This window comes from Miniopterus natalensis, chromosome X (genome assembly GCF_054644295.1).
Source record: "Miniopterus natalensis isolate mMinNat1 chromosome X, mMinNat1.hap1, whole genome shotgun sequence".
In the NCBI taxonomy this organism is placed as follows: domain Eukaryota; kingdom Metazoa; phylum Chordata; class Mammalia; order Chiroptera; family Miniopteridae; genus Miniopterus; species Miniopterus natalensis.
Window position 1 is genome coordinate 97,449,486 of NC_142103.1, and position 22,223 is coordinate 97,471,708.

The 22,223-nt window shown below is 38.7% G+C and overlaps 1 protein-coding gene across 1 annotated transcript in view; it reads right to left on the reverse strand.

Annotated features, from left to right (window-relative positions):
- CDKL5 (cyclin dependent kinase like 5) overlaps positions 1 to 22,223 on the reverse strand; it is a 149,198-nt gene that overhangs the window by 52,313 nt on the left and 74,662 nt on the right. Inside the window, exon 4 of the mRNA XM_087813498.1 lies at positions 7,742 to 7,787. Coding sequence (XP_087669624.1) covers positions 7,742 to 7,787 — 46 coding nt within the window. The remainder of the gene's footprint in view (positions 1 to 7,741; positions 7,788 to 22,223) is intronic.

Here is a 22,223-nt window from a genome sequence, read left to right on the forward strand (position 1 = left end):
AAGACATAGGAAGCAGAAATGCGAGCGCTAGATTTCCTATGCTTTTAACCAACTAACACTGTGAGATGTGACTTTGGGCAAGCCACTTCACTTCTCATTCATAAAATAAATAAATGGGCATCCCCCATACACAACCTAAAAAAACCCCGTGGCCTTTTCTAAATCTAATAATCTATGATTTCTTTTTATTAAAATCTCATTGATTATGAGCCTATAAGGTTCATTGAATGTTGGTTCGTTGTTATATATACATCCATTCAAATCTATGCTAACTCTACTTAAGAATGGTTGTAGAGCAAGGAGAAAGGAAACTGCAAAAAGCAGCTCACAAAATCACTTAATATGTAGTGCCCAACCCACGTCATCGAGCAGCCTATCTGTGTCAGGAAATGAAGGCTTCTCTAATTTATGCCACTCAGAGGTATTAAAAGTTGAAGCAAGCATTTCAGCACTGAGATTGTAATAAATAGGAATGGCCAAGGAGTGGAATTATTAATTTCCTAAGTGCAAGCAAATTGCACACTCTTCATTACTGGGTACATCCTATCGTTTTTGTTTCTCGGAATATTTGTAAGGTTCCTGGCCTACTCTGGAGTTTAGGATGGAAATTGGGGCACTAAACAGTCAGATGATGGGGAAAAGAAAAGCGCATTCCATTGACCTGTGCTTCTCTCCCCAGGGGTGCAGGAAGTAGCCGCGCTCTTCGGTGACACCGTTTTTTAAAGGTGGTAGCGGCGCCCACTGAAGTGAGCACGAAAATCCCTACCTTACTTGACAGAGCCCCATGGATTCTTTACTTAGGCCAGGCTCCTCCAACTTACAAATGAAGAAACCAAGTTGAGAAAGAAGAACTTTCTCAGGGCAAGTGAAGAGAATGTCACACTGAGTGGAACACAGGGACATAGGCAACATGGGGGAAGGCAGGGAGCGAGCTATGGAGAGTGAATTGAACAGGCAGGTTCAGGTCTAGACTCTGCTACTGCTCAGCTGAGTGGCAAAGCAGCATGCTATGGGTGGAAGAAACACTAAATGAAGACCCTGTGGTCTGCGTCTTAGTCTCAGTTAACCACATACTAGCTGTGTAGCTTTGGGCCTTTGGATCCTCAGATGTCAATTGGGGTTGGGGTTCTACTAGGTGATTCAGAAGGTCCTTCCAGCTCTCAGAGCTGGTGCTTCCCTGCGATTCCTGCTGCTGTGCATCCTGATGGACTCGGTCATCAGTCATCACTGAGGGGGTTGAGCTTAGTACAGACAGCAACTTGGACAAAGTTGTATAAATTCTGGGTAGTAACTAAATGGCAGCGTAGAAAAAGGACATTAATTTAAAAAACAAACAAACAAAACCCAAAACTACTTCTAAGCTTGCAAGAAGGAGAGTTAAAGTTGACACCCCTAAAAATCAAGACGAGAGATCCACTAAAGTAAAAGAAAACAATTTTTAAGAAGATCACAGGAGCAAAAGAAATGCAAAGGTAAGTGATGAAAAGAGAAAAATCTAAAGATGAGCTGAATCTCTATTGTAACTCTATTTTTAAAGAACTGTGGGCTTGGAAAAGAAATCCAGAAATAGCTGTAACCTACTTTTTGAAATCTCAACCCTGACATTCTTGTATAGCCAAAGAGGCCCCCCAAAATGGAACTTTAAACAGGTACACTGGAGGGGGGGGGGTGTCAATTCATCCTTGTATAAAACCAAAAGGATACCATGTTTGAGTCTAGTTGCCCTGACTGAAGAAGGAACATCAATAGGAGGGCAATTAACATGGCGAGGACGGTTGGAGAGTGACGCTGTCATAAATACCAAAAAAGATGAGAACCTTTAAATCTTCAGAGAGGAAGGCATGGTAAAGCACAATAGAAGTTTATTAAATCAGGAAAGGTACAAAATGTTCACCAAATCCTAGAAGAATCCCTTAAGTTTGAAAGAGATCTATTTTGAACATTAAAAGCAAGTGTGGTGAAATCATGACTAGCAGGATGTTCAAGCTTAGTTAACTGAATTCTCTGTTTAACCAGAGTTTGGAATGTTAGTTTCAAGGCCTCTCTTAGAAATCAAGTTCTTGAATTTAAGGACCAAAGATTATAAACTCTTAGTTTATGCCATTATACAAAATAAGATTCCAGAGTTCCTCCATCCAGAGGCCAGGATAGAGCTTTCTAGTGTCTGGCTAAAAATAAGAATAAAATAAATTGGAAGGAAAAAATGGATGATCAATTAAACATTTTTTCATGATTAAGAATAAATATGTCCATTCCAAGAGAAAAAATATTTGGCTACAGGAAACAAAAGCAACAGCAGGATATGAATGCAAGTAATTGTGTCTGATATCAAAGCAGAAACACAGCCTAAATTCCATCTTAACTGAAGACTGCAACACGTCCCCCTGAGAGTCAGTCTCCTTGCTATGTGACAAGTGGAGAGGATCCCCCATCACTCCATTACCTGTACATTCAGAGAAAGACTGAAAAGTCCAAAGCAAAACGTGTTGTCACATCAGAAGATCCAAATGTATATTTCGAAAATAAATTCTAGACCACAGGATGTCCTCAAGTAAAGGCTGAACAGGCAATGTTTTTAATTCTTGTTGGTCCAAAGCTACCTAGTCTAAATCAGTGCTCTTGGATTATTTAATAAATCGACGACAGCAGACACATATACGTGTGTGCGTGAGAATGACAATCCAATAGTGATAGAGGATTATCATCTGAACATCAAATATCATTGTACAAGACTGGGCTGACAGGAAGGGTAGGAGAATTAGGCTAATTTTAACCTTATACATAGTCTTAAAAGTATCTTTTAACTAAATAATCTCTAGTATCTTTTTGGTTTGTGGTCATTTTTCTCCTCTAAGAAAATCCAAATACTGAGCAGAACAAATTCTATGGAGACTTCTGATTGGTTAGGTGTCTATTACCTAATGCTTCTCCGTGGAAACTTACATTAATTGACAAATTTATAATACCATCATTCAGGGTATGACTAAGAATTCATTATCTGAGACTCCACATTTATGATAATGTATAAGGAAGCAAATATCATCAAAACAAGAAAATATTAACTAATGAAGTGATCTCAGATAAAAATGCCATCAATCAAACATTAGTCCCTTTTAACAGGAGTTTTTGTCATTGTCCCCCCTGCCCCCCGTGTGTCCAAGTCTTTCAGGGAAAATCATAGGCAAAGGCAACTGATAAATGACCTGACAGAGTCACAGCAGAAAAAAAACACCTGACAAGGATGAAGACAAAAAACCGGACATACAAAAATGAAGAGAAAACTGAGAAAGCCTTTTGTGTATATTTTTAATGACTCTCTTTTCATTGTGAAAGCCATTCATTGGCCTAGCCTACAATTTTACTTTAAAAATTGCCCCTCCCCCCAAAAAGAGAACATTTGATTCTTTCTTCTAAGAAACAGCACAGAGTTGCTATTATAACTTAAATTGTGTTAACTATAAGTAAACTTATTTTTGTAATTTTAATGTGTTTTTCCCAATCTAACCTTTTATTTATGATGAAATTTTGGTTCCCATTTAAAATAATGATCTATTGCCCGGCTGGGCGTGGCTCAACGGTTGAGCATTGACCTAGGATCCAGGCGATCGGGGTTCGATTCCCAGTCACGGCACATGCCCGGGTTGTGGGCTCCATCCCCGGTCAGGGGCGTGCAGGAGGCAGCCGACCAATGACTTGCTCATCACTGATGTTTCAATCTCTCCCTCTCCCTCCCCTTTCCTCTCTCTGAAATTAATAAAGATATTTTTTTTTTAAAAAGGTAATGCATAAATTTAAAATATTTAAAATAATAATATAATGATCTATTATCCCAGGATAATAAGGACCTCTTGAACTAAATAGTGGTCTACCTTAAAATGTAGTTTCAAAACATTTTATACAAATTTATGGATACACAGATATTTAACAAGAAAACAGGACATAGTCATAATCCCTTTATTTTTAATCCTTACCTGAGGATATGTTTTTATTGATTTTAGAGAGAGGAAGGGAGGGAGGGAGAGAGAAACACATGTGAGAAAACACTGGTCAGTTGCTTCCCACATGTGCCCCAACTGAGGATGGAACCTGACCAGGGATTGGACCTGCAAACTTTTGGTGTATGAGACGACGTTCCAAACATCCGAGCCACCGGACCAGGGCCATAGTCATAAACTTTTAAAACTAACAGAAGATAATATATACTCTCATATAATATCCCTTGATTGTCATTAGCGTGAGAATACTTAATAAGCTTGAACATGGGTCAGATCCAGTTCAGATCCTATTATGGTTTAACAATGTTTTTACAGGGTTATTTCATTATGTTCACAAAGATTTAAATATTGGATTTAGAAAAGTCACTATCGTAATATCAAGAGAATATCTCAGAGTAATAATAAAAGAGACTGATGAGAGCTATATGACAATAAGGGCAATATTATGAAACTCTTTTTATTAAAATTGATCTGACTAAAATTTATGACAAACCGTTTCAGAATAAAGTGGTTTACAGAGGGGCTAAACGGACATCCTCATCTATGTACACTTCATACTCCAAAAATGTTCACCACACATTCCCCCACTTTCCATCAAGCAAGATACTACTCTGGCAGGAGGAAAAGGGTGAGGACAGAAGAGAGTATGAGAGCTCCCAGAGAGCTGGAAACAGTAGGAAAGTGTACCTAAAATACGACTGAACTAAAAAGTTATGAATAACTGGATGTCTTCAGGTTCTACCCTAGAAATGTTTAGGAAGTATCCCTCTAGAAGTATGTATAGGTGTGCCTACAAAGGTGTCCATCTGCAAAGTGGGTGGGTATACAGAGCAAGAGCAGAGCAGACTCGCTGGACACCATGGACAATCCAACATGGAGTCAGTGAGTCCTGACAGTCAAGTGCCATGCCAAGGCTGAGGTGACGGGGTGTAACGGGCATGCCTTTGGGAGGGCCCAGGATGCCCCACATCCCAAGTCTGGGCACCTGGATAAGGACTCCATCTGGACCCATATGAATGGCTCCTCCGCCCCTGGTGGGCTGCAGGAGCTCAGAGCTCCAGCCGCCCGACGCTCGAGCCCGGCTGCACCCCGGGTCACCCAGAGCCCCGCCGGACTGCAGCTCCACGGGGCGCACGCTGCCGCTGCCACCGCCACGGCCCGGCTCGGGGCTGCCGCCGCCTCTCCACCTGCAGGCGCCACCAGCGACCAGGACTGCGCTCTGGGCACTCGCTCGGCTCGCTTCCCCTCTCTGCGTGCAACCCGCGTGAGACTCTACTGGCTTATTGGGGGGGGGGGTCTCCCTAATAAACCTGGTATTGTGGAAAGACACAGCCGTGTAACTCCTTTCGAGGGTGCTCCCTTGCTCATGACAGTGGGTGATAAGGCTGCACGCCTGATCATGGCTCCACAGTGATGAAGGCAGAGTTGGATTCATGTGTTGTCAGCTCAGTGAAATAAGGGCTGATCAGATGTTTCCTATAATGTCTACACTATTCATGCACTCCCAAGACACTACAGCTAGAAACAATCTCACCTCAAAATTATACAAATTCGTTCAGACACTGACTGCTTTTTACTCTATTTTTTGATTGTTTGTTTGTTAATTCTCACCCGAGGATATTTTTCCATTGATTTTTAGACAGACTGTGGGGGAGGGCGACATCGATGTAAGAGAGACACATCGATTGGTTGCCTCCTGCACTTGCCCTGAACGGGCCAGAGATCAAACCTGAAATCCAAGTACATGCTCTTGACCGGGAATTGAACCCGAGACCCTTCAGTGCTCGTGCTGATGCTCTAACCACTGAACCACACAGGCCAGGGTGCTTTTTACTCTATTTTACTGCTATTTAGTTACAAGTCTTAATTCTACTAATAGGTTATAAGCTTCTTGACAGCATCTGCATCTGATTTACCTTCATAGCTCTTACAGCACCTCGTTCAATGCTCAATGAATTTCAACAGATATACCACTGATTGCCACTCTGAAGATATAACACAGGTACAAATACATCATTTAACTGAAGCTAAGAATTGGTATGCAGAAGATAGAGGTTATAAAAAACATGGTACTTAGTTTTTTTAAAAAGCAATAGCATACATGTCCTAGATTGTACTGCTTTTCAAAAATTTGATGACAAATATTATTTTTGGTGGTAACTGATGCTTGATGATGTGCCTTAAAAGATGAATGTGCAGCCAGAAGCCTTTACTCTCATGTGAAGGTTATGCTTGATCTACTGTTGCAACCACTCTTTTTAGTAGATCATCATTGTCCCTTGGCCACCTGTGGTTAGCCCAAAGCCACAGCTCAAAGAGCTCATTTCCAATGGTCTCAGAGTGGGTTGGCCTGGGCTATTATTTCCTGTTCAACCACAGGTACATCATTTAAAGCAGTTTCTTTTTCTTTTTTCTTTTTTTTTTTTTTAGAATAAGCTAAAAGCATTTTTTTATTGCTTCTCTTCAAGGCTGCCAGGACAATGGCTGCTCAAGTTCCTGGCTGGTGTACATGTGCTCCAACAACCAGCACATCAGAGGCGGGTTACATCACATCCCACTGACTAGATGCAGCAGGACTCTGTCACTGAGCCCTTTTTGTTCTTTACCATTTGCTAAGTCTCTAAGGTAAGGGTGATGAAACTGTTCACAAACATAGAGGCTGCTGTCTACAGTAGTCAGTTAATGTGTGCTGATGAAGGTAGGCTGTGACTGCTATTGTCATACTTCTAATTAGATATGAAGGTTGATGCTATGCTGGTGACTCTCACGCCTAGAGCACAATTTTTCAAATGGCAAGTTGTGACTCATTAGTGGTGAAATCAATGTATGTGATGCCACAATAAGCATCTACATGAATTTATATGAGCAGGAAAGAACAGAAAATGGAGAACCTCACATTAGTAAACTAAAGCAGTTTTGTGACACTTTTGCTTCAGTTATATATAGGATGTTATGTATGCTGATACTGGGTTAGAATGTAAAAAATACTCCACTATGGGTCTCTGTAAAAAAAAAAAAATTAGAGAAATGCTGCCTAGAGTTGCTCAAACACCATGTGTGCCTTTATGGTCAGTTTTTCTACTTAAGGATATCTTTAAATGGCCAAAAGTCTACATTCAAAACCCAATAAACTACGGAAATGCTTTATTTTTTGACACATTACCATTTTTTGTACTTTTTTTAAAAAGGGTTTATTGTAACCTTTCTCACCCAGCATGGGATAGTACTCTATTTGAAATGGTCTAGACATGTGACCAAGCCCTCCAAGTACAGTATTTCCCCTTGAAAAGCTTTTATTCACCCAATAACTTTTATAAAATCATTCCCTTGATACCATCTACATACCACTTATTTTTGTATTTCTGACTGACTAGAAACCAGAAATCACAGTACTTGCTACTTGTGTGAACCCACAGAAATATTTACTTCAAATCAGTTTTCCATTTTAATATTTGGAAAATACGTAAATAGCATTCCTTCTATCCAGCATATGAAACAACTTTTCCAATGTTGACTGTACCTTAAAATACAAATGTTTTCTAATATGAAATCTGAAAAGATTCGCACAGAAGGAACTAAAATTTTCAAAGCAAAGCATGATAATAAATAAGCTATATTTACTCTCTAAGACTGAAACTTTATAATTTCAGGAAAACAGTCCAATCAGCTCAATCCCATCTCTTCCACATTCTATTAACAGAAACTAAAATATATATATATATATATATATAGGAAAATATATATACCTTCACTATCCTTGAATTTCTTGATTGCCACAATTTCATGTGTTTCCTGCAAAGGAAAAGAGGCAGAAAGAAAGTCATTCTCCCATGTTTTTCAAACTGGGAATCCCAATTGCCTGGGGGGAGGTATATTCTGGAACAGAGTAGCAAGAACCCAGAGAGTAAAAAATAGATCTTCCTCCTCCCAGTCCCTCACTTCTCGGTTCCAAATTTCTTTCTTACCACCCTGCAGACATTGTCAGGAAAGGAAAGGAGAAGGGGAAGCTAGGGAGGGAGCAGAGAGCAGAGACAGTGAGAGAACATGGATGAGCTAGAAATGTCAATGTGTTGAGGTTAAACAAAAGTGCCAAGATGACTGACACTAGACCACCAACTGTACTGCCCTCTGAAACCCAGGGACACATTTTAATTGGGCTTCTAATACCAGAGACAATACTTGGCAGTTGCTGGTAGCAGAATGCCTCCTCCGAATCTCCTCCTTCACTTACCTTTTCCTAACGAACCTATCTAGTTGCTCACCAGCTCTTCCCTATGGGTGGTAATTTCAAATCCAAAGTGGGACAAACATTTGTCACCAAATACCAATCACGCCCCCCCCCCCTTTATTTAGCTCTCCTGAACCAACAGTAATTTGTAAGCAGAACCGTGTTTTAAACTGAAACATTGCAAATCTTTTTTTCTTTTTCCTTTTTCAGTTGGAAGAGAAGAATCTAAGGGCTGGAAAGGAAATGGAAATGCTAAGCACTAAGTACTACTAGGCTAAATAACTCAGGTCTAATTCAGGTCTATAAAAAGCTATTAGTAAAGTAAAATACAGAGTCCTCAATGCAAACACGTCATACAGAAAGGTCTTCTGAATGACTCAGGCCTGCTTTTAACTCTGAGGACACTTTCGAATCTGTAGGATCACATTTTTTAATAAAACATTGTCCCGACATTGAACTAAAGGCTTCAAAAAGGGACACAATACCAGGCAATAACCAACAGAGTACAAATCATTAACATTAAAAATATGTGCTTTTCACCTAAGTTTCTTACAAAAGCAAGAGGAATCATGAAGGGGCACCGGGGGAGGAAAAGTGACCATTTTAATCACTATGCTGAAAGATGCACCCTGAGTTATAACTATGTGTGTAAATCAAACCTATTTCTTGGTTGCCCATTGAAAAAAGAAAATACCAGCTTTCATATTTGTCTTACAGGGGGGAAATTACCTGAAAGTGTCATAGGCTACTGAGGAGAAAGATTCTTAAGGGTATTACATTTTTGTTTTTAATGGAGGAACAGAGTTGTAAAGGAACAGGCACTTTCTGATACCGTAAATCTCACTATTGAGGAGTAACTGCAAAGTCAACGGAATACGGGAAATGGTGGGCTAGAATATATTAGTATAGGTCACAGCAGGTGACTCTTCTAGGTGTGGTACTCTCAGTACACTCAGTACACTATGGCACAAGGGAAAGAGCAAACCCTGGCAGGAAACTGCTCGCAGCACAAACTGCATCCAGGAAGAGGGTAAGGCTGCTCACACCTCAAGAGGTTCCGGGCAGTGCTTCATGCTATGTTGCACTCTATACTCGGAGCTCCACATACATTTTGTTTATCGCATCCTAAGTGTTAAAATCTTACCTGATTTTATAAAAGGTCTTGCTTGGTTCAAAATTGTCCACTGATATGACTACAAGTTCAAATTTAAAACTAGTACATTTATACCATCTTGAATAAAGAAATTCATTAGCTTTTCCCCCTAACATCTCATAAATGGAATTTATTGTATATAACAGTTGTGTAAAAGGGGGGTCAAATAAAATGAAATGTTTATTATTTTATTTATCCTTTCACCGATACCATAGAAATGCTCTCTCCTCAACACACACACACACACTACAGTTTCTAAATTTACTTAAAAAATGAAGCCAAATATAGACAGTTTTCTACATAAAATCAATTCAGTGTTTGGTGGAAAACACATGTAATTAATGGCAGAAGATGATGCTGGAAAGAAGGTAACATTTCACTTTCATTCAAACTGCTTGTGAAAAGATACGAACTCATTACAGAAAACAGAAAAGACTATGAAGGGTATAAAAAGAGCATAAAAGGAGTATAAAGAAGAAATAAAAAACCATTTATATAACCCTTGTTAACATTTTGGTATATTTTCTTCCAGTAAGTTTTTCTCAAATTAGAATAGTAATATTGTATATTGTTACATGTTGCTTTTATTTCACTTAGTATTGTATAAGGTACATTTATCTGTCATTAAATAATTTTGAAAAACACCATCTATAATGGATGGCTATTTAACCACTCTACCAATGAACAAACTTCAATATCTGCATCTTTATTTCCATAAAGTAAATTCTGTAAGTGATATAACTGGGTCAAAGAGTATAAAACAGTAAAACAGTATCTGGAGGGGCTATAGTTCTCAAGATGTCCACTGATAAAAATCATGCCTCAATCACTGTACAACTATACTGGACAGAGACTTATAACCAAACCTCACTCCTGCCACTGACTATGTAAAGCTCCTAAATGCTTGGTTTATTCCCAGAATCAACTGTCCTTTCTTAAGATGTTGGCAAACTAACTAACTGGTATTAACAATCATAAAATTTACTGTTATTTAAAATGCACTTACATTATTTGATTATGCTCTGGAACAGTGAATTCTCTAAACCGATCATTCACTGTATATGGAAATAGCAGGGGTCACTGTTTTAAATATTTTGCCCTGTAATTCTAAATATCCAACATACATTATAAACAGAAAAAGATACTGATTTTACTTTACTATTCATGGATTAAACCAATGCAAAGGTTATACTCTACAATTCATTCTCTAACTACTCTCTGAGAAGGCCCTTCATTGAGAGAAATTCTTTATTTCTTCATCCAAATAGCAGGGAATATTTTAAAGTATATTAAAATATTTCAATCCACATTTTGAATGCAAACATCCCAACAGTCTGCTTTCACACACTGCTCATATCATACATCTAAGAAGTAATAGAGCCACATATAGTAGTTTTATTATTGAAAAGGATATATTTTGAAATACACACACACACACACACACACACACACACTGGGGGAGGCAACATTACTTCTCTTCCGTGTTTTTCTCAAAAGTACATATTAGCACCAACAAAAATTTCCAAATAGTTTTCTAAAAATGTCTGTTATAATATTTTATACCTAAAAGTATGTGCAAATTTCAATGTTTACATCTTTATCTGTATTCTGACTTTTTGCACAGGAACCTAAAACAACTTAGACAAATTAAGTTACTTTAACATTATGAGCAAAATTATAAAATGGGAGTAAATTCAAGCACAGGATGCATTCCATGGTAGGTAGATACAATGGAGCGAATATGTGTTTGCCAAGCACCACAGAAATACAAAACATTATCCAGGACATGCAATGATAAAAACTAGGCTGTGTTCCAAGAAATCCCTTAGATCTTGACTTGACTTGTATTATTTCTTACTTGTAAACTACCATAGTTTGCCATTCCTAATAGTCAAATCAACTATTAAATTGAAGTACTTCAGACAAAATCAGGAAGGAAACAATCTATAGCAAAGAAGAAGAGCCTTTCGGTCAGCCAGCTAAGAATTGTCCACTGGGCCCCTGCTTTATGTGAGGTTGTATGTGACATCCGAGCTTTGAGATAAGTAAATGAAGCACCTCATATATACAGATGCTTACACACTGGTGTTGTAATAATGCATGACATTAAGTTACGACTTAGGACAAAAGTTAAAAAAGTACAACAAACGTTATGATACACCACAGGAGTTTAAAACAAATGGATCATGTAAATATACAGAAAAAATGTACACCTCTTTCAGATTTAAGTTGAGAATATGTTGGTTTATTTGCTTCTGATTTCTCTTTTTGAAATGTAAAATGTCATAAATAGACCTTCGCTCATCCCCATTTCTTTTCTCCCAGAGGTAACTTCTATCCTGAAGATGGTATGTACCATTCCCATGAAGATTTTTATTTCTACAAATGACTTTACCCATAAGCAATTTTACTACTATTTTGTACAGTGAAAATCATGTTAACTAGCATGTTATTGTATGCAACAGCTTTTTTTTTCTCTTTTAAGAACGACACTGTGTATCTGAGATTTAAATATAAATCTACTTCAGTGGAACTCAACTGGGGACAACTGTGCTTCCCGCCGCCCCACCTCCAGGGACATCTGGCAATGTCTGGAGACGTTTTTTGGTTGTTACAATGGGGTGGGGTGGGGGACTACTGGCATCTAATAGGTAGAGGCCAGGAATGCTGCTGAACATCCATCCTACAGTGCACAGGACAGCTCCCACAACAAAGAATGACCCAGCTCCAAATGTCGAAAGTCATGCTGATGTTGAAAAACCTTGGTGTAGTTTATTCATTTTGACGGTTTTGTGGTACTCCACCACAAACACTCCCCCTTAAAAGAGAGACTGACCACTTGCTGAGCAGATCAGGTAGAGCTTTTGCAAAGACTAATATACTGTGAAAAGATATTTTGGTTGCAAACGTGATGATTAAAAGATTAAATTTTCAAAAATTATTAAAGCTATTAATCATGGCACTGAAATGTCTATACTCATCTCATTATCATAAGACAGCAATTACTTCCATAATCACTTCTGTAATATAGCTCCTTCAAAATATTATAGTGAAATATACCCAAAAATATATAAAAAACATTATTTACTTTAAAAAAAAAAAAAAAATCCATCAAATTTGGCCAAAAACAATTTAGCAGAGTCAAACAAAGTCTACATCAATATCTAGCAAAACTGCCACAAAGGTTCACATTTTCGGGATATTGTCACAGGAATATTGGTGTCAACTCTGAAGTGTTCGTAACATGTATGGCTAACAGTACTTCTAGAAAACTCTTACATTTTCCTTACATTACAAGGAAAACCCATAACGCATTTACTTCATGCTCAGCCTCTAAAAAGAAGATAGACTTACAAAAATATTAATACATTGTCAAGAACATGAGAGAGCATGGAGCCAAAAAAGGAAGATGTAGGAAGTGGGATCTTGCAAAGACAAAATCATGCAGAAAACAACTGCCTCCAAGCTCAGTCAGTAATAAAATTCCTATGTAACAAAATCTATTTTCTCATTTATTTCCATTAGCACATCAAATCCCTTCTACTCCCTCTGGGCTAAATTCGCTCTCCACAAATTTTTATTGTGATATAAAAGAGTAAAAGAGTGTAAGATACTTAGATAGAATGCCTAACCATTTCCTCATCTTAGCCCTCTGAACTTGGTCTTGTCTCCTGTCCCCAAACCCACGAAGTCTATCACCAAGAGCTGTTGATTTCTGCCTCTTAAATCTCTTTCAATGTGGCCCACTGTTCTCTACCCAAACACTACCAATCCCACATAGAGCCCTTGGCATTCCCACCTGGAATACTGCCTGGCCTCTTAACCCTTCTAATTAACTGATTTCAGTGCCCCATTTTTCCCTTTAAAGCTCTCCCCAAACTCCCCTGCCCTGAGGATTACATCAAAGCCCCTTCATGTAGGCAGCAAGGTCTGTCCCAGGGGCCACTGCTACGCTCTCCAGCCTCCTCTCCCCAGGTTTCCCTTGCTTGCTGAGCCCCCACCATCCTCACCTCTCTTGCCACACAACTGTCCCCTTTTCTCCTAAAAGCTTTGCCCTCCCTTGCTCCACTCAACCCTACATTACCCCTCAGGTCTTGGCTCAATCCTCACTTCCTGAAGAGGGCCTTCCCACAGTCCCGAGTCTAGGTCTGAAGCCCCATATGTTCTCTTAGCAAATACCTCCTCTTTATAACTTTTATTAAAACAACACCTTTACATATTTTTATGACCACTTGATAAAGGTTTGATTCTACCACTGGACTGCAAGCTAGTGGGTAAGAAATAAATGCGTGACTGGTCCAAAGTGAGCTGAGCGAGAGAGAGAGGGAGATCCAGTGCCTATGTCTCAAGGTGCTGCACCACCAATTCAAGACTTACACCCTGCTAGCCGGGGTCAATCTTCTTTTAGGACATCATTTACTAATTCCACTACAGCTTAACAGATAAACACCTTTTCCCACCACAATTTTGAAAAGGAAAAAAAAGACAGGAATTTTAAAAAAGGAATTTCAAAAAAACAAGAACATAATACAAATATACACATTTAAGTTTTTTTAAGGACCGTATATCATTAGGAGGCACATTAAAATAGATGTTTACTTCTTTTTTAGTAAGTTTCAAAAAAAATGAAGATAATGAAAGAAACATAAGATCCTTCAAAACTTCATCTGGCCCTCTCCAGAAGTTCTCTAGTAGGGAGCAATTTGAATAAGCTCTTAAAGTTCAGAAGGAATTATACTGTCTTGATTAAATACCTCTTTTGCTACTTGGCTACTCTGGCCTCCTGTAGATCCTAAAAAATGCACTGTAAAATCAATATTGCTTTCTTTCTGTTAACATTTTCTTCCATAGCATTACTATAAAATGGTTGCAGTTACTAAGTCGCCAATATTTATCAAGTTATATCAGAAGGCTTACTAACTTAAAAAATTATTACGTATTGATTTATTTCTCCACCTGGAACAATAAGGACTATTCTTCACCATCACCTCTATTCCATTCTGTGACAAAACTAGTAAGCTTTCCTCTAGTTTGACAAAATATGAAACAGACGTCACATAACTACTAATATCTAACATTTGTGTGATATGAGACATTCTCAGTGAGAGAAATAGTTACAACCTAATGCTTATGATGCTTACAGTGCGGCCACATGATCACTGAATCCTCAGTACAGGCATGCTACAAACATGCAGGCATCCTGTATAAGTAGCGCTTTGGGGAAATGAAGGAAAGGGGGTAAAGTTTGGGCTAATGTGGAACAGAAAGAAGGGAAGATCCACTAGAGGTGAGTTGTAAGAACATGAATTTGGTGGGAAGAGAAAAATCAAAAGGAGAGGCTCTCTTGAAAATGGAAGCTACATTCTTCTTTTTTTTTTAATCCCCACCTGAGGACATGCTTAGAGAGAAGAAGGGAGAGAAACATCAATTGGTTGCCTTCTGTACATGCCCCAACCAGGGATCGAACTGCAACCCAGACATGTGCCCTGCATCAAATTGGCAATCTTCTGGTACACAGGAGAATGTTCAACCAACTGAGGCACTCTGGCCAGGCTCTTTTTTTTTTTAGTAAGCTACATTTTTAAGGAGACCACTGGAATGCCCAGAGACTTAACTTGAATTATTTTTATTTGAATATTTGAACATTAAAAGTGAACACATCCAGTAAGACTGTGAGACTTTGGGGCAGCTGGATGGCTGACTTCTGAATGCCACAAATATAAGAATAAAAAGTGTAAATGTCTAGGGCCATTCAGTTGATAATGCAAACAAGCCACACACCCAGAAAGCCTTTGTAAGTACTTCTAATATGGCCCAGCATAACTGTTAGTGGATCAATACCTACCTGAAAGGAAATTGGCTGAAAATGTCAAAGAATGTAACAGTGATGAACTGAGGAAACTAGTTTCATAGAGAACTGTACACTTAAAATGGGTACATCTTATTGTATATAAGAAAGTACATTCTTGTATGTAGATTATACATTATACCTCAATAAAGATAATTTATAAATTACTACCCTATATTAATATTATAGGTTAGGGAACTAATAAAATGTTCAAAAAATAAAATGTAGTTATCACAATGAAAAATGAAGCACCCAAAGAAAAATTTTCACTAATCCTCCCTGGCAGAGCAAATTGCAACTCTTTTCAACAGAGACAGGTGAACTTAAAAAACAATTTAGTTCCATATTTATAGATCATATAAAGTTGACATCTACTTGACTTTCATATAACCCACACTTTCAGACATTATATACAAATGCTCGCAAACCACCCAACTCAGACTATAGTGTCAGCAAATAACTGGATGTTTCGAAGAGTACATGGTAATGATGTCTGCCAGACAGCATTTCAGTTTAGTAATATTAACCATCACGTCATGTAGTTATCGTGTAATTGTGTCAAAATTTTATTTCATTTTGCCCTTACTTTATAACAATGAGAAAATGAAAATTCTACTTCTAGTGATCAAGTAATTGAGACAAAATAGCATTAATTAGGCATGCCAAATGCAGGCAATCAACAACCACAATCAGACAATCATTGGACTTAAAATGTATTCGATAGTGAACAAAGAATGCAAAATTTAAATTTAAACACTGACAATACATCCTCAAACACTAACTCAAAGATGTGCCAATAAAATATAGCTTTAGCTTTTAAATTTCCTATAATTAATTTAGCATTGCTTTTTAACAAAGAATGTATTTAAACAGGCATGGATGATAAATCAACATAACTTGAAAACGATATGTGCTTCAGATAAATCACAGTGGGTAAGTGCCTGTGGAAATTTAAGAACCAACGGTAAAAGCCTATTAATTTTATTAACCAATGTCACTCCAATAAATTTAATTTAAAAAGAAGAGCCAATGGGAGAAAAAATACCAATTAATAGTTGACTTTGAGAGAAATTATACATTATTCTCTAACAAAACATGCCAAAAATTTTCTATTCAACACTGTTTCTAAGGAATAGAACAAATTGTTAAGAGTATACTACCAAGTACATAGAATATGTATGTAAATGAAATTTGATTCCACATTTTAAACAAATAAAAAAATGTAAACATTTTCACTGAAAAGGCACGGAAAATGGCAGCATGAATTTTTTCTGAACAGAGGAACTTGGCTACGTTATAACTGCCTCACAATAAGCCCCTAAAGTAGGATTTAAGTCTAATGGCATGAATAATATTTACATAATGACTATAAATCGTGTCCTCCTAGTTATTCTACTACCTGTATTTGAAAAAAAAAAAAGGGGGGGGGGCACCTAAAGCAATAGAAAGTATCACAAATGTATAAAGAAATGTGACAGAAAAATGTGTATAATAAAAATAATCTGGTTAAATTTTCTCTCAAGCCCTAAACAACTGAACAAAAAGGCAGGAATTTCTAACAAAATTATTATTTCCTAGTTTCAGAAACAAATAAGAAAATCTGGTTATTAAAAGACTATACTCCAAATAATTTAAAATATAAGATATGAACTGGTTAAGTCATTTTTCACATTCCTGTTACCAGAACTATGTGTTTTCATAAGAAAGAAAACAAAGTGTTTCTAATTAGAAGCATTCTGCAATTACATTTAATTTTGCGATACCTTTTAGAAGCCAAGAAGCACTTCTTTCAGACTCAATCTTGATTTCAAACAAATAACAATAAAGCAAAGTGAAACTCAAAGGTTGTTACACATCCATAAGAAGGGTAAGAACTTCAGATCTAGAGCCAAACTGCCTGGATTTGAATCCTGGCTCCACCACTACTAGTTGCATAATCTTAGGCAAGTAACCTTCTTTTCTGAAAATTGAGTCTAGTAATATCACTCATTCCTGAGGTTGCTATTAGGATTGAAATGAGAAGATACAAGTAAAATGCTCAATATTATTGCCCTTATTACTACCATCAGGGAGAAAGCTCAACAAGTTCTACTTTGGGGCATTCCCAAATCACCAACAAGTTTCCAGGGAACTCTCAGAGCACGGGATTTGTCCCTGAGGGGCTTCCTCTGCCCTTGGGGAGAACTAACAGTCCTTACTAGTATAAAGCCCAGACTCACCGAAGCTGCAGAGCTGAATATCTTGACCAACAGGCTAACGTCAAGGAGAGCTGATGGTTTTCCAGGACTGGCGGATCGTCCAGGACTGGGAGGATCAGGGGACTGCGGCTTCTGCATGATGCAGAGCGGTGTCCAGAACTCTGGACAGAGGTGGTCCTTCAAGAGATTCTTCCAGTCTGATCATTAAGCTCCACAGCCTAGTGAGCTGGGGCCAGAAAAACAAAAACCACTGGAGGGCAGCTCCTGGCAAAGGTTTAATGGTAACCTGAGCAACAAGCAACGGTAACCATGGTAACAACAAAGGCTTTGTTACCTCATTTGCCTGATACCTCATAAAGCAATGAGGCTTATGAGTCAATGGCAGGCGAAGGAGCTTTAATACCACAACCAGGTGTTGTGGAGCTGGATTTAGTTTTATTTCTAAAATAAAGAATTGTGTTTTCTACCTGAGTGTCATAGGGCAAATAAAAATCTATTTCCCAACAACAATCAGAAAGAACTTATGCACCCCTATACTCATAGCAGTGCAATTTACAATAGCTAAGATCTAGAAACAGCCCAAGTGTCCATTAGTAGATGAGTGGATAAAAATGCTGTGGGACATTTACACCATGGAATGCTACGCAGCTGTAAAAAAGAAGGATCTCTTACCCTTTGGGACAGCATGAGGGGACCTGGAGAGTATTATGCTAAGCAAAATTAGCCAGTTAGAGAAAGACAGGTATCACACGATCTCACTATGTAGAATACAATGAACAAAATAAACTGATGAACAAAATAGATCCAGAGACATAGAAGCATGGAACAAACTGAGGAATCTCAGAGGGAAGGTAGGGGTGGGGGAGTGGGTGGGGAGAGATTAACCAAAGAATTTATACGCATCAATGCATAAACCATGGACACAGACAACAGTATGGGGAAGGCCTGGGGGTGGGGTGGGAGTGGGGTGGAGGGGATCAATAGGGGGGGAAAGGGGACATCTGTAATACTTTCAACAATAAAGATAAATTTTTTTTAAAAAATCTATTTCTGCTCAGCCAAGCGTGGCTCAGCGGTTGAGCGTCAACCTAGGATCCAGGCGATCGGGGTTCGACTGCCGGTCAGGGCACATGCCCCGGTTGCGGGCTCGATCAATGACTCTCATCATTGATGTTTCTATCTCTCTCTCCCCCTCCTTTCCTCTCTCTGAAATCAATAAAGAAAGATTTTTTTAAAAAATAAAAAATCTATTTCCGAGGTCTTTGACCTCTACAAAACTGTGAAGGTAAGGTCTTTGAAGGTAAGGACTATGTCTCAATCCTATCTATAGTCCCTGGGGTCAATCACAGTGCCTGATATGTAGTATATATGAAGAATGAACTGATGATTTTATCATATAAATGGTTGTTTACAGAATTTTCACACACACATGGAAACTTCCAGTTTTGGCAAAGATGGAGTTGCCCTATTCTTCCCAGACCCTTCCTCTTAAAACTAAAAATCCCTGTATATAACACACAAACAAGAACAGGAAGACGACTGCCTAGGGACACTGGGACTTGAGGGAGGCCATGGCAGTGAGTTCCTCAAGTTTCTTCACTGTCTCCCATGTATTCCTGATAGAGTTGCTACAGAAGCCCTAACCTGGAACTGACAAGAGACAAGTATAAAAAAGTGCCAAGAAAAGCCTGTTTCCAACAGCCAAAAGGCCAGGAAAACGATGGACTAACAAAAAAACCTTTTTTTTTTTTTTTTAAATCCTCACCCCTGGATATTTTCTCCATTGCTTTTCAGAGAGAGTGGAAGGGGGAGGGGGAGGGAGGGAGGGAGAGAGAGGGAGAGAGACAGAGAGAGACATAGAGAGAGAAACATCGATGTGAGAGAGACACATCAATTGGTTGCCTCCTGCTCTTACCCCGACTGGGGCAGAGCCTGCAACCAAGGTACATGCCCTTGGCCAAAATCGAATCCGGGACCCTTCAGTCCTCGGGCTGATGCTCTAACTACTGATCCAAAACAACTAGGGCAACAAAAATCTTTTAGGCAACACACTACTCCAGGCAAACATCAACAGAAAAACTACACCACCACCCCACTGAGGTTTCAGTGGGGTTAAGTGGGTAGACACTCTTATTCTGTTACTCTCTCTGTCTCTCCTCTCAGAGGAAGCAGGCAGCAGCTCCAACTCCCCTGCCTGTTGGTGGGGCTGAACAGGGAGCTAATCTTCCACTCCCTGCCTGGCAGAAGCAGGCAGTGCACCCAATCCCAGCCTGTGATGTTGGCAGATCAGTCAGCTCATCTTCCATGTCCCTCTCCTCCCATCCCCGGCAGCAGGGAATAGTACTCTGGCCCCTCTGCCAGTGTGGTGTCTGCAGGATGAAGCAGAGGCAACAAGACAGTGTGAATTTGTGGTCCACATTCACTGGGAAGGTCTTAGCAGGGCCAAGTGAGGAGCTGAACATCCATATCACCCGTCTACAAGAAGGCAGTGGGAGTAAGAACAAAACTTCTGTGGAGGTGCTGTCAGGGGGACCAAGCAGGAGGCTAAGCGTACATGTCCTCCTGGCCCTCAACAGGGCGGCTGCCTGGTAAACAAAAAAGTCTCATAATATCCAGAAGGACCAAGATACAATAAACAATCACTCCTTATGCTAAGAACCATGAAAGTCACAGCTTGGATGAGAAAAGACAAGGGACATTAACACCAAGATGAGTCAGGTTGGAATTATCTGACAAGGGTTTTAAAGCAACTCTAATAAAACTACTTCAACAAATACCCCTAGGCACAAAGTAGCCCCAACCAAAGCCTGCTCTCTCAAGTTAAAGGACCAGGAAAGAGCAGTATAACAAGACGGAAAACTTTTAGACGATAACCACTCCACTCCAGCCAAAGGAAACAATGCAAACTGTGGCTCTACTCATACCAGTAAAGGCGGAGCGAGGAGTATGTGCAAACCCCTGCCAGGGTAGTTTCAGTGGAGGCCATTGGAGAGCAGTAACAAGGCACTCGTGACCCTCCTAGCCGGGGTGGTCAGCAGCGGCCAAGTGGGGAACCAAACTCCAACCCACACCAGTAACAAGGAGCTGCTCCCCAGTGGTGTCAAGGGAGGTGGAATGAGGAAACTGAATTACCATCCCCAGCTGGCACCACCTCTCTTACCAGAGCACTGTCAAAGGAGACAAATAAAACAGAAGATTAAATAAGATCCAAAGTTTATTGACATAATATCTAAAACGTCCAGATTTCAGTAGAAAACCACATCATATGAAGAACCAAGAAAACCTCAACATGAGTGAGAAAAGACTATCAAGAGAGGTTGATACAGAGATGTCAGAATTATCTGACAAGGATTTCAAAGCAACCATCATACAAAGAGGAAGTCTCAAAGGAAATTTTAATTTCACAGAACTTAATGAAAATACATTATACCAAAATATGTGGAATGCAGCTAAAGCAGTACTGAGAGACATTTATAACACTAAATGTATCCATTAGAAAAGAGGTAAGGTCTCAAATCAATAATCTAAATTCTTACTTCAACACTAGAAAAAAAATAAACCAAAGCAGAAAGGAAGGAAGGAAACATAAAAGCAGAAATCAATGAAATTTCAAACAGGAAAACAATTGAGAAAATCAATGAAGCAAAAGCTCGTTCTGCAAAAAAGATTGATAAAATTCATAACCTCTAGCAATACTGATAAAGCTAAAAAAAGAAAGGACAAAAATCATTAATATCAGAAATGAAACAGGAGAGACCCTTACAATCTTGTAGCCAATAAAAAAATATGAAAATATTACAAACTTTACACTCATAAATTTGACAACTTAGAAGGGATGGATCAATTCCTTGAAAACTACCCAAACTTAACCAAGATGAAATAAACAACTTAGTCATATAATTATTAAGTAAATTGAATTTGCAATTTAAAAGTTTCCAATAAAAGAAGGCTTCAGGTTCAGACGAGTTCACTGGAGACTTCTACCAAACACTTATATCAAAACCAGACAAAGACAGCACAAAAAAACACAAACTATATATATATAGACTGACATTTCTCATGAACTCGGACACAAAAATTCTCAAGAAAATATTAGTAAATCAAACCCAGTGATATATAAAGAATAACCATATATCATGACCAAGATGGATTTATTCTGGATATGCAAAGCTGATTCAACATCTGAAAACTATATCCACAAGAAGGAAAATCATATGATCATATCAGTTGATGCAGTAGAAGAATTGGACAAAATTCTTCATTTGTGATTTTAAACTCTCTGGAAAACAAAGTATAGAAGGGAATTTCTTAAACTTGCATGTAAATAGATAATTATCTCAAGATAAAAATTTTAAAGAAAATGAAGCGAGCAACATGTGAAAATGAATGTGAAAAAGGAAGCGAGGGCTTGTGAGGATATCTGAAAGACTTCACTGAACCAGGAGACTGGGTTTTTCAAATGACACTGTATAAACTGTCAGAGCAGGATGCTGTGGATTGACAGGTTTAATGTTTAAGCTGTCCCCGTCTTCTCTTTCCCCTAGTGCCCTGTGGAGTGGTAGGGAGCTTCTGATGAAGAGTAGATCAATTAAAAGAAAAAAGAAGCTACTTTTGCACATCTGGAAGTAGTGGGTATATCTGTCACCCTGCTACATGTAATGAAAGATGCCAATACTAAAACCTTCTATAATGTAGTCACAATTCCATTTCTACAAATCCAATTCTAGTGTATTTTGCTTAGATTAAGATGTACCAAGGAAGAGGTCAAAAGACTAGGAAAGACCAGTGCAGTCAGAAGCTC